Source organism: Podarcis erhardii, assembly GCF_964252035.2.
Source record: "Podarcis erhardii genome assembly, chromosome: 2".
In the NCBI taxonomy this organism is placed as follows: domain Eukaryota; kingdom Metazoa; phylum Chordata; class Lepidosauria; order Squamata; family Lacertidae; genus Podarcis; species Podarcis erhardii.
This window is the reverse complement of record NC_138498.1, coordinates 122,133,647-122,146,681: the sequence shown is the minus strand read 5'-3', so window position 1 is coordinate 122,146,681 and position 13,035 is coordinate 122,133,647. Positions and strand designations below refer to the sequence as shown.

Below are 13,035 nucleotides of genomic sequence, written 5' to 3'. Positions count from 1 at the left end.
TGAACTGGGTTGACTTAAATGCCAGAGGAGAAAGTTGTGCATGTTTCTGTGGGAATTTCAGGGGTGTCAGGGACTGGGCAGATGAGGAGTAGTGGTGGAGACTTCCACCTCAAGAGGTGTCCAAGCAGGAGGAAAATGGGGATACACTAGACCCAGATTGGTGGTGGTGGTAGCGAACAGGACACACCCCAGAAGAAGAAACAAAGAGCTGAAAAATAATGGGGGATGAGGAACCAGCCAGCAAGCCAGCAGATGCTCTAGTTCTGAACAGAGACAGGACTCAGAAGTCAGAGAAACAGTACTCAGACAAAACAAAACAAATTCCTTCCAGTAGCACCTTAAAGACCAACTAAGTCAGTTCTTGGTATGAGCTTTCGTGTGCATGCACACTTCTTCAGATACACAGTGTGCTACTGGAAGGAATTTGTTTTGTTTTGACTATGGCAGACCAACACGGCTACCTATCTGTAACTAGTACTCAGACAGTGGACACTACATCACTTGAAAGCCTGGTGGAACCTCCTCCTTCTCCACAGAACAGGCGATTCCTTCATATCTTAGAGCAGAAGGCTAAACAGAGACAGAAATATCCCATTGTTGGCCACTGTAGGCAGTAAGGAGGGTTTTGGAAGCTAGGAAGTGCCACAAGAGTGGTGGAGTGGGCACTCTGAGCAATGTCTCAAGACTGAAGAGAGCATAATCCATAGTCTCTGTGTGTATCCTGTTGATTTAAATAAAAGAGCTAGCAGAAGTTCTCTGTGTCTCTGATTTCTCCAGGCAGTGAGCCTGGGAGTCGTGACAGGGAAACAGTAAAACTGGACATTAACATTCATCACAAACTAGTCTCATTAATTATCCCCTAACGACTTAGTCCCACATAACCCTACCCTGTTGCCTGCCTTATAATCCAGTAGCATTACAGTTAATAATAGTGAAAAGGCAGGCAAACTGGTCAAATCAGACAGGCACAGGAGAGGATCTACAGGACAGAAATAGGAGAGGAGAGAGCCAGTCAGGAACCCTTATCTCAGTTTCAAATGGGCTGCAGATTTGCTCTTTGTGTTTTCTGCCAAGTTCAAAATACAACCTGGTGGTGCAGAGATGCCAAATTGACCACGAGGCCTTCAATGGATATATAATCTGTGGTCTGCTGTGCTCCTTCGTTTTCTTTCTTTCTTGTTAGCCTACTGTAGTTTTAGTGGCTGACTGACAGAGCAGTTTTCCTGAGGAACCTTTTCATAGCGTGCAAATCTAATGATGATTTCCTGCGAGTAAGGATGCCTCCGAGGCACTCACCAACAGCACAAGAGCTCTGCCAGCAAGAAAAGTGGCAGCTTTTATTTCTGAGAACATGAGCAGAGTTTATCCTGCTTGTGACATCATACATTATGTCATAATGATGAGCTTGCAGCTCTAGCTTAAGTCACCTCCATGGTAACGCCAGGGCCCAATTTACCTCTGCAACTGTGAGTGAGGAGGAGGCATTAGGATCAGAGAGAAGGGCTCACATTGCAGACTGGGCCTCAGTCACGCTCTGCTGGCAGCAACGTGGTTGTTGTTAATGTTTAGTCGTTTAGTCGTATTCAACTCTTTGTGACCCCATGGACCAGAGCATGCCAGGCACTCCTGTCTTCCACTGCCTCCCGCAGTTTTGTCAGACTCATATTTGTGGCTTCGAGAACACTGTCCAACCATCTCGTCCTCTGCCGTCCCCTTCTCCTTTTGCCCTCAGTCTTTCTCAACATCAGGGCCTTTTCCAGGGAGTCTTCTCTTCTCATGAGGTGGCCAAAGTATTGGAGCCTCAGCTTCAGGATCTGTCCTTCCAGTGAGCACTCAGGGCTGATTTCCTTAAGAATGGATGCCTTTGATCTTCTTGCAGTCCATGGGACTCTCAAGAGTCTCCTCCAGCACCATAATTCAAAAGCATCCATTCTTCGGCGATCAGCCTTCTTGATGGTCCAGCTCTCACTTCCATACATCACTACTGGGAAAACCATGGCTTTAACTATATGGACCTTTGTCGGCAAGGTGATGTCTCTGCTTTTTAAGATGATGTCTAGGTTTGCCATCGCCTTTCTCCCAAGGAGCAGGCGTCTTTTAATTTCGTGACTGCTGTCACCAGCAAAGTGGTAGGAGACTCAAAAGGACCAGGATTGTGGGGGTCAGGTGGGATTGCTATGAGGAATTATGAAAAATGGAACAAGCCATTGTGACGCAATGAAAGCATTGCTTGACTGGGTTTGAGTCACTGACAATCATTTCTGATCCAATCCCACAAGCCTCTGCACCTCTGCCATTTTCTTTCTCTACGCCTGGCAGGCACATACAGTGGTGCCCCGCAAGACGAATGCCTCACAAGACGGAAAACTCGCTAGACGAAAGAGTTTTCCATTTTGGAGGTGCTTCGCAAAACGAATTTCCTATGGGCTTGCTTCGCAAGACGAAAATGTCTTGCGAGTTCCTGCGGGGTTTTTTTCCTTCCCGCCCCCCTTTTCTAAGCTGCTAAGCCGCTTATCTGCTTATCCGCTAAGCCACTAAGCCGCTAAAAGACGCTAATAGCGCTAATAGCACTAATCCGCTAAGCCGTCAATGGGCTTGCTTCGCAAGATGAAAAAACCGCTAGATTAAGAGACTCGCGGAACGGATTCTTTTCGTCTTGCGAGGCACCATAAACACAGGCCAGTTGTTCACCAGGCATCCTGAGCCATAAAGATAGAAGGTAGCTTTGATTTAGCTTTTGTTAGTTTTGATAATCTTTAGATAGATCTTAAGGGCCAGGAACAGAGTTTACACAGAGATGGTAAATGCGTCTTTCTTTCCTATGGGTTTATGATCTCCGGGGTTACTAAATGCATTCCTCCTTGGTTCCTGATTATTAGCTTAACCACGTAGGCATGCTCAAGTATGAAATAGTTTCTTTGTAGTTAAAAGGATATCTTCTGATCTGACTTTGTCCCACGTGTTTGTTTTTTTAAATGTTCAGAGGAAATATGATTGGTTCTTACGAACACTGTGTAAAAAGTTCTTTTGTGAATAAAACGACCTGGGCCAAGGGGTGGAGAGATTATTATTGGCACTCCTCCCAGAGTCTTGCTTGTGTGTATTTTATTAATCAGGGTCCAATCCTTCCTTCTTTTGGAATGCAACACGGGATAAATTAAAGGGGAGGGAGGATGGATATAGCCAGAAAAGTAGGGGTGAGGTGAGGAATAAATAAAGAGAATCCAGTTGGAAGAGGTCAGAATTGAGGCCTGTTGTCAAGTAGCTCACCGATAAGAATTAACGAGCATTTGGTAGATTCATAGTCCTTTTATTACAGCATTGTGTTGCAAGCACAAACAGGCAACCCTCCGTAAGGAAAACAGTTGCTTACTCTGACTCCTCCTCACTTCCATAGCAAGAGGCATCCTGATCAAATTTGCAGATGACACCAAACTGGGAGGGGTGGCTAACACCCCAGAGGACAGGATCACACTTCAAAATGACCTTGACAGATTAGAGAACTGGGCCAAAACAAACAAGATGAATTTTAACAGGGAGAAATGTAAAGTATTGCACTTGGGCAAAAAAAATGAGAGGCACAAATACAAGATGGGTGACACCTGGCTTGAGAGCAGTACATGTGAAAAGGATCTAGGAGACTTGGTTGACCACAAACTTGACATGAGCCAACAGTGTGACACGGCAGCTAAAAAAGCCAATGCAATTCTGGGCTGCATCCATAGGAGTATAGCATCTAGATCAAGGGAAGTAATAGTGCCACTGTATTCTGCTCTGGTCAGACCTCACCTGGAGTACTGTGTCCAGTTCTGGGCACCACAGCTCAAGAAGGACACTGACAAACTGGAACGTGTCCAGAGGAGGGCAACCAAAATGGTCAAAGGCCTGGAAACGATGCCTTATGAGGAACGGCTAAGGGAGCTGGGCATGTTTAGCCTGGAGAAGAGGAGGTTAAGGGGTGATATGATAGCCTTGTTCAAATATATAAAAGGATGTCACATAGAGGAGGGAGAAAGGTTATTTTCTGCTGCTCCAGAGAAGCGGACATGGAGCAATGGTTCCAAACTACAAGAAAGAAGATTCCACCGAAACATTAGGAAGAACTTCCTGACAGTAAGAGCTGTTCGACAGTGGAATTTGCTGCCAAGGAGTGTGGTGGAGTCTCCTTCTTTGGAGGTCTTTAAGCAGAGGCTTGACAACCATATGTCAGGAGTACTCTGATGGTGTTTCCTGCTTGGCAGGGGGTTGGACTCGATGGCCCTTGTGGTCTCTTCCAACTCTATGATTCTATGATTCTAAGCACGCCAATGGGAAGTCCCTCCCCACCCCACTCATCTCCTTTGTTCTCTGACACGCTTGGACCTCCAAGTTTGGGGGCAAGGAGGGGATTCCCCCCCCCCACTCTCAACTGATGTATTGGCTAGCTGCTCCCTCAGGATGTGGGCCTCTGCCATTGATTAAAGGAATGGGGTGAGGTCAACCAGCTCACAAGAAAGATGCATGGTTTTCCTTGACAGAAGAGGGAGAAACTGGACAGAAATAGCGGAGGAAGGGATTCGAAAAGGAAACAGTTGAAGGAAATCATTGTCCTCCTTCATACATGATAATTTCCCCTTTTAGACACAGTTTGTGAGTTGGTACAAGCCTTGCCTTTGCACCCTATACCATATGTGGTAGACATGCCCAGAGGATAAAAAAAAATTGGGATATGATTTATGAGGATATTAAAAAATTGATAAAAGTATCGTATATCTAAAGGGCAGAAGCATATTTATTAAGAATTTTGAATAAGGATATTCCCAAAGACAAAATCAACATATTTCTGTACGCAACAACAGTAGTGAGAATGTTGGTAGCCAGTCATTGGAAAAGAAATTATATTCCAACAAAGGGGGAATGGTTAAGTAAACTTTGTGAGTACCTGGAGTTAGTAAAATTGATGGATTTAATAAGGCATAAGTCAAAAAATTTAATTCAGAAACAATGGAAATGTTTAAATGATTATTTATACAAGCAGGGCTCAAATACGAAAGTTTGGTTGTTTCTAGATTAACCTTGTGAAGAATATAGAGAACATAAAGATTTGATTGATTATGAAAGAATCTAAGGAAGGGAAATGATTGAAGAACAAATTCAAAAGCGAGCAAGACAACTAAGAGACGTGTTGTGAATGCGGTGGAAGTCTTTTATAATATTTTAACTAAGATTTATATATTGCAGTATTTGAAGCAAGAATTTGGTGATATTCCAGGTTATGAAAAGTATTTTTTCTTTTCTTTTGTCTTTTGTCTTTTTCCTTTATATCTTTTATTTTTCCTTCCCTTTTCCTTTTTATTAGTTTTCATTTTGGAAAATATGTATATAAGTGTGCAGTGTTATGTAATTTTTTTGTTTTCTTTCTTTCTATTTCTTGAAAAATGTAATAATTTTTTTTAAAAAATAATAATAAAGCCTTGCCTTTGTTCCTCAAGTTTCTCTTTCTTGGGTTACTTAATTCTAGAAGCTGTATGTTTCATTGGGGAACTTGATTGGAAGTGCTACAGAACTGGCCTCCGACGTCACTTACGGACACATGGGAAGACAATCTTACTTGGCTATGAGTGATTGCCGAAGAAGAAGCTACAATAAACACTAGTAAGGCCTGCTCTCAGCTGGCCAGACTTCCAGCCAAGATGCTCATCATCCCACATGAAAAAGCTGGTCTTATGCTGACAGGCAGGACAGTGAAATGGGGCTAAGTGTTTCTGCATAGTGGCCAGGCAGGGTAGCAGGAGAGGGATGAATCCCCCTTCCCAGTTCATATATAGCCTAAAAGTAAGACCATTTCAATTTTGCCTCTTGCAAGTCTTTCTTCATTTAAAAGTTTGCAAAGTTCAGTCACACAACCTGTCGCTGGCCCAAACACTGAAACGTCGTCGGTGATTTCTTGCAAACATGTTTTTCCTCCAGTTCTGCACCTGCTCAATGAACCACACAGACAGACCCAGGAATTGCAGTGGTAAACTTTATTCCTCATATAACTATGAAAATTATAGTGATTTATTCTTCTCCTGAAACCAAAACTCCAGGGATTTCTCCAGAGCTCAGTAATCTAAACATCACCATCAAGGGTCGTATCATGCAGCTTATCACATGGATAGCAAAGTAACATAAATCCTCCTCAAAATTAAAAATAGATATTGTTTATTAATAAGCCTGAGGTGAGATTTTGGGCAGGCTGGGTCTATGCCAGTTTCTTTCACTGCCTTTAAATCTGAATTCATGGCTGGTCTGAATGGCGGTGACTGTCTCTGGTGCTGCTAGAATGATATCTCTGCTCCTTCTGGTAATGCACCAGGCAGTCTGGGGGAAGCAGAAGGCAAAATGCTCGTTCAATCTCTCCTTGTATTCACAGGAACCAGTGAATTATTATAGGTTAGGGGACTACCTTGTGAGTGGAGTCATCTCTCCAAAACTTGCTGTATTGGAACCCTACGCCTTCTCCCAGCCACCTTTCGTTGGGATTCTTGAGTAAGTAACTACACACTGAAGAAGTTAATTCTGCCCCATCTGCATTCTGACTGACCCCAGCTAACAGGGGGTGACAGACTCTAGTGGTGTGAGTTGGGGGGAAAGGTGTTAGGCAGCCAGGCCAGTTTCTTGATAGGTAAAGGTAAAGGGACCTCTGACCATTAGGTCCAGTTGTGGCCGACTCTGGGGTTGCAGCGCTCATCTCGCTTTATTGGCCGAGGGAGCCCGTGTACAGTTTCTGGGTCATGTGGCCAGCATAACTAAGCCGCTCCTGGAGAACCAGAGCAGCGCACGGAAATGCCATTTACCTTCCCGCCGGAGCAGTACCTATTTATCTACTTGCACTTGACGTGCTTTTGAACTGCTAGGTTGGCAGGAGCAGGGACCAAGCAACGGGAGCTCACCCCGTCGTGGGGATTCGAACCGTCAACCTTCTGATCAGCAAGTCCTAGGCTCTGTGGTTTAACCCACAGCACCAATCGCGTCCCTCTAGTTTCTTGATAATGACCCCCTAAGTATGGCTCATTATGGTAACAAAGGAAGAGGTTCCATGCCAGAAAACAACTGGCTGGTAGGTAGAAAGATGAAAGCCCAAGTTGAGGTGTGTGAGCCAGAAGCTAGAAACAGGCTCTAGGTTGGTATTTAACACCACCTAAACTTGCTAAAATGTACAATACAAGAACCAGCAAGTGTTGGGAATGTAAAGAAAGGGAAGGCATCTTCTACCACATGTGGTGGACTTGCAAAGAGGTAAAGGCTTTCTGGGAAATGGTATATAATGAGTTAAATAAAATGTTTAAAAATACTTTTGTTAAAAAACCAGTAGCCTTTCTATTGGGTATAGGGGGAGAATAGATAACAAGGGAAGATAAAAGACTGTTTATGTATGGAACAACTGCGGCAATAATTCTTTTATCCCCAAAATGGGAACAACAAGAAGTACCAATGAAAGAAGAGTGGCAGATGAAGATGATGGGCTTTGCAGAACTGGCGAAGCTGACAGGAAAAATCTGAAACCAGCACAATCAAGTATTTCTAAAGGACTGGAGTAAATTTGTATGATATCTGAAAGATCATTGTAAGCAATTAACATCACTAGCAAGGTTGTCTGAAGACTTGTAATGAGAAATTTTCTATCTTTATTATTTTAATTTTTTGAGATATTTTGTAATGAGTGTAATTAGAACTGGATAACGTATAAATTGCAATGATATAAAGGTTAATTTTGAAAGGTTTTATATTATTATTATTCTTTGGTGATCACTCGTAGCCGAGTAAGATTGTCTTCCATAAACATGGTTTTAACAATGAGTCCGTAAGTGACTGTGGAGGACAATTCTGGATCCACACGTCCTTCCACGATGTCCTGCAATGTCAGCCTCCTTATTATCATGTCGTAATTCTTGTACTTGCTTTCTTCGTTTCTCTAATAAAGCAAAACAGCATATATTCCATTATACTTCCGTTATACTCTTCCATTATGAAAGAAAGAACGTGGCATCTTGTTTTCACTGAGAGATAAACGGGAGGTTGTCATAACTGTTTGTTTGCTTGCTTGCTTGCTTGTTTGCAGAACTTCCCCTACAAGATACTGGCATGTCCTGTCCTTCTTATTTGCCATTCATGAAATCAATCAGGAGCCAAATCTCTTACCCAACATCACCCTCGGATACAACCTCTTTGACAGCTATTTTGATGGCAGACTGGTTTCCGCTGCCATGCTAAACCTGCGGTCTACTGGAGAAAAGAGTATTCCAAACTATTTCTGTGGAACAAGGAAGAATGCATTGACTGTCATTGAAAGGGCTGAATCTGACATCTCCATCCAGATTTCAAGCATGGCAGGCATTTACAAAATCCCACAGGTATGGGCTTGGATGACCACCTACTGGAGATTCCATAATAGTGGATAGTTTCTTTCAATGCCACTTTTATTTCTTGATGGAATTGTCTGTATTTGTGCCTTCAATATTTCAGCTGTAAGAAGCTTCCATCCATCTTGGACTCCCTTCTCTGGGCTTTCACCCAGTAGTTCCATAAGCTTTTTGAAATCATACTTCCTCATCCAGAGTGCATATCCCTTTCCTCTGTATAATGAAACCCAGGAACATGATGATTCCACAACCCCCAAGCTTCTCAATACTTGCCAATTCATGGAGCAGTTCCTCCTTGCTAGTGAGAGCCAAGTCCAAGATAGATGATCCCCTTGTTGTTTCTTCCACCTTCTTGGAAAGGAAATTGTGAGTGGGGCAATGGAAGCATTGGTTGGACCTTACATTCTTGGCAGAGTTTGAGTTCCAACAGATATTGGCATAGTTGAAGTCTCCTATTACTACGGTATCTCTCCTTTTTGAATGCTTTGGTAATCTGCTCTAGGAAGGCATCACCCAAGTCTTCAGTAGGCTCGGAGGTCTATAATTCTGGTCGTAAGAAGAACAAATATTTTACAGCACAATAGAGATTTAATCAATGCTCTTAATGTTCCTCATATGTTTATGGCATTATATATTTTTTGTTTTTGTCACAAAAAGTTATTTCTCACACACAAAAATAAGAACATTAATAAATAAAAACCAGAATGATCATCCAAAGAGATTTTTAAATAAACAAATCTTGCCCACCCTGCATAAACATATGTGGAACTAAGAGGGTGAGGGCAGCAGATGAAGATAGAAGCCCAGAGATGATAATAATAATAATAATAATAATAATAATAATAATAATAATATTAAAAAAAATATTTATACCCCGCACACCCCAGCCAAAGCCGGGCTCAGAGCGGCTAACAACTGTAAAAATAGCACAATTTACATTAAATCACAGTCAATTAATTTAAATACATTCCAAAATCAATTCAGAATCAAATTAATGGCATAACCATTGGTCTAGAGTTCTATGAGGATTACAGAAGGAGAGAGGGGGTCAGACTGTGCCTTGACACAGCCAGGCACAACCAGGAAGTTTCTCAACACAAAAAGTATATATAGACAGACCAGGAGGGTCAGAGAGAGTTAGGAGCTAAAAGAAAGCTTGTATAAATAAAGTTACATGTTTTATAATACTCCTACTTGATTCTGAATGATAATCAACACCACTTGAAACACATCCACAAGCCTATGCCTTAGTTTAGCAGATTTTTGAATTATGTTCAATACCATCTCGTGAAAGTGATGTTTCTCCTAAGTATTCAAGACACATTTCCCCCTTCTCTCTGGACACACACACACACACACACACACACACCCTAGTGTGCTGAAGAAGAACAATATATAGGCTTAAAACCACCATTTATGCTGGGCTCAGTGAAGGTAAGGAGGAGGTTCAGCCCTGATAGTGGTGTCCTCAAAGATACTTCCACTTGATCTGTTGTTGAAGTGAAAGGTTATCAATTACTTATCCTCAGCTGACAGGTCAAGCAAGCTCTTTCAGGTTTTTGTTTCTTATGAACAGATACCTGGTATCCTTTCTTTCCTCACTAGGTCAGTTATGGCTTTGCTCTTGATGATAAAACTCAGTTCCCTTTTGTCTACCGGATGATCCCAAAGGAAGAAATTCAGTACAAGGGGATTATCCAACTTCTCCTGCAGTTTGGATGGACGTGGATTGGAATCTTTGCTCCAGACAATGACAATGGAGAAAGGTTCTTGAATGCCTTGACACCGTTGATGACTACCAGTGGAATTTGTTTTGCCTTCTCAGAAAGAATACAACACATGACAGCGTACCAAATGAATGAACTACCTGCCAGGTGGAGACAAGTCAATGTATATGTTTATTATGGGGACTCGACATATGATTTTGTGCCAATATTCCACATACAAGAAATATTTGAAAATTTACAAGCTGGGGGTAAAGTCTGGATCACAACAGCTTTTCCGGACATCAACATGAATTTGAGTTACGATATTGATTTCTTCATGTACACCCATGGTTCTTTGTCCTTCACAATGAAGACTAGAAAATGGACAAAATCTGACCACTATGAGCCATTCTCTGACAAAATACAACAATTTTGGGAGAAATCATTTCACTGTTCATGTCCAGAGAATGTGCTGCCCATGAAAGGCTGGACAAGATGCACAGAGAAAGAGAAACTGGAGATTCTTCCCGAGGAAGAGATTGAAAGGGCCCTGTCTCAAGACAGCTACGTTACTTATAGCGGCATCCAAGCTGTGGCACTTGCCTTAAACTTGGCATATTCATCTGGATCCAAACAGATGCTGATGATGAGTAGAGGAGAAAGTTGGGGACGTGGAAGACTGCAGCCATGGCAGGTATTCCATTTTTTTAATTGCAACCTACTGTCTAATTCTGGAATCATTGTTCTTCACTTAAATGGTGCCCCAAATGTGTTGATTCAAGTGGATGACTTAACTCTACCTGATATTAGAATTTGACCTTAGGGTTCACACTGAATTTTTATACATGATGAAGCTGGCTCTGCTGATTTCCAAAATGTTGAAGGAGAAAGTGGGGGACGACGACTTAAGAATGAATCTCAGATTTGACTGTGGAAAGCCAACAGCAGTCAACCATTATGAGTCCAAATGTTACACAGGTCTCAATTCATAGGAGATTAGAGTGTTGGAGGTGTAATAGAATGACTGGAACCTTATACCATATGTGGTGGCCAAGTCTGGAAATTAAGAAATATTGGAATATGATACATGAGGAAATTAAAAAGCTAATAAAAACATCACATAATAAAAGAGCAGAATCATATTTATTAGGAATTTTGAATGGAGACATCCCGAATGACAAAATTAATATTTTCTTGTACACGACAACAGCAGCGGTAATGTTAATAGCCAATAATTGGAAAGGAAATTACGTTCAAACCAAAGAAGAATGGCTGAATAAATTATGTGAATACTTGGAATTAGCAAAGTTGACTGATTTGATAAAACAAAAACCAAAAAATATAATCCAGAAACAATGGAAATATTTAAATGATTATTTACGTAGACAAAGATTAAATGTAAAGTATCGGTTGTGTTTAGAATAAATTTATGAAAGATTTTAAAAGCACATTGTTTAGAATATTTGTGTGAGATTGTATGGAAAAAATACGGAATAACAGATACAATCTTGCTTAAAATGTATATAGGAAGTGCAGTGTAAGCGATGGAAGTCAGTCAATGAAATTTTATCAATATTGAGATATTGAGATATTTGTAGAATAAATTTGGAAGAAATTCTTCCTTCTTTCCTCTCTCTATTTGTTCTTCTTTTTTATTTTCTTCTTTTTTTATATATGTGTGCTTATCTGAAATATGTATGTATGTATTTGCAATATTTTGCTTATATTTTGTAATAATTATGTTAAATTAATTAATATAATAATAATAATAAATGAGGGGGGGGAGAGTGCAATATACAATAGGCTTCAGTCCTTTCTTAATGCTGGTATTTTCTCTGTCATCCCAGCTGCACCATTTCTTAAGAAAAGTCCAGTTGTTTAACACCTCCAGGGGTGGATTGTATTCAGATGAGAATGGAGACCTGGCAGCGGACTATGATATTGTGAACTGGGTGCTGTTTCCCAATGGGTCTCGTGGAAGAGTGAAAGTCGGGAGTGTAGAGAGACAGGCAGCCTCACATTTAAAGCTGACCATTAACCCAGAAGCCATTGTCTGGCCTTCACATTTTAACAAGGTAATAATAATAATAATAATAATAATAATAATAATAATAATAATAATAATTTATTTATATCCTGCCCTCCCCAGCCGAAGCCGGGCTCAGGGCGGCTAACAACACTAAAACAGTACAACATTATAAAAACATTATAAAAATTAATTAAAATCAAAATTGATGGCAACCATAAACTAAAGTTTTGTAAAGATTGCCAAAGATAGGGCAGAATGAATTGTGTGCCTGTCCCTTTGTGACATCTATTAAGCTCAAATAACTTACAGGGTTTATTCCTATCCGATTGATTTTCGCACTAGTCTAGGGCTGATCTCAGGGATTATAGAATGAGCAGAGAGCCTTTTCAAGTTTATGTTGCTGAGTTATCTACTTGAGCATGTGTTTTGATGTCCATTGTGGACCGATTGGACGAACACATTCAAAACATGGATTTCCATCCAGTGATCTCATTGCCCCACTTGGGATTTCACACGACTGGATCACTGCCACTATGGTTTGAGTGACTGAGAGCAATGCAACAACACTCCCAGTAATGTGGGCAGTTTTTTTCCAGTCTGTGGATTATCCTTCAGCAACAAGTACACTTGTAGTCATTCTTTTCTCTTTATTGAATGAAGGAACGTTTGGATGGAACTTTGGTTTTGAGACATCCCGTATTGCACTTGAACCTGATTTTGCTATTGCATACATTATGTTAAAGCTATATTTAAAGAAACGGAAACTTATTTTTACATTTTGTCTTTGGAAATTTCTATATAATTGCATACAGAGTTGTTTGAGCTGTGTTTCTTTAATGTAATATGTGCATGATCTGAGTGGCAACTGGACACTGGATTCCAAAAGTCGCCCGTCACCCTTTGGCACAGTACCCTC

At 41.1% G+C, this 13,035-nt stretch overlaps 1 protein-coding gene across 1 annotated transcript in view; it reads left to right on the top strand.

Moving 5' to 3' along the window:
- The window catches only part of LOC309335225 (uncharacterized protein), a gene marked incomplete at its 3' end in the record, with an annotated part of 44,017 nt that overhangs the window by 11,201 nt on the left and 19,781 nt on the right, over positions 1 to 13,035 (top strand). Inside the window, exons 7-10 of the mRNA XM_081850099.1 lie at positions 6,395 to 6,510; positions 8,084 to 8,375; positions 9,990 to 10,784; positions 11,938 to 12,165. Coding sequence (XP_081706225.1) covers positions 6,395 to 6,510; positions 8,084 to 8,375; positions 9,990 to 10,784; positions 11,938 to 12,165 — 1,431 coding nt within the window. The remainder of the gene's footprint in view (positions 1 to 6,394; positions 6,511 to 8,083; positions 8,376 to 9,989; positions 10,785 to 11,937; positions 12,166 to 13,035) is intronic.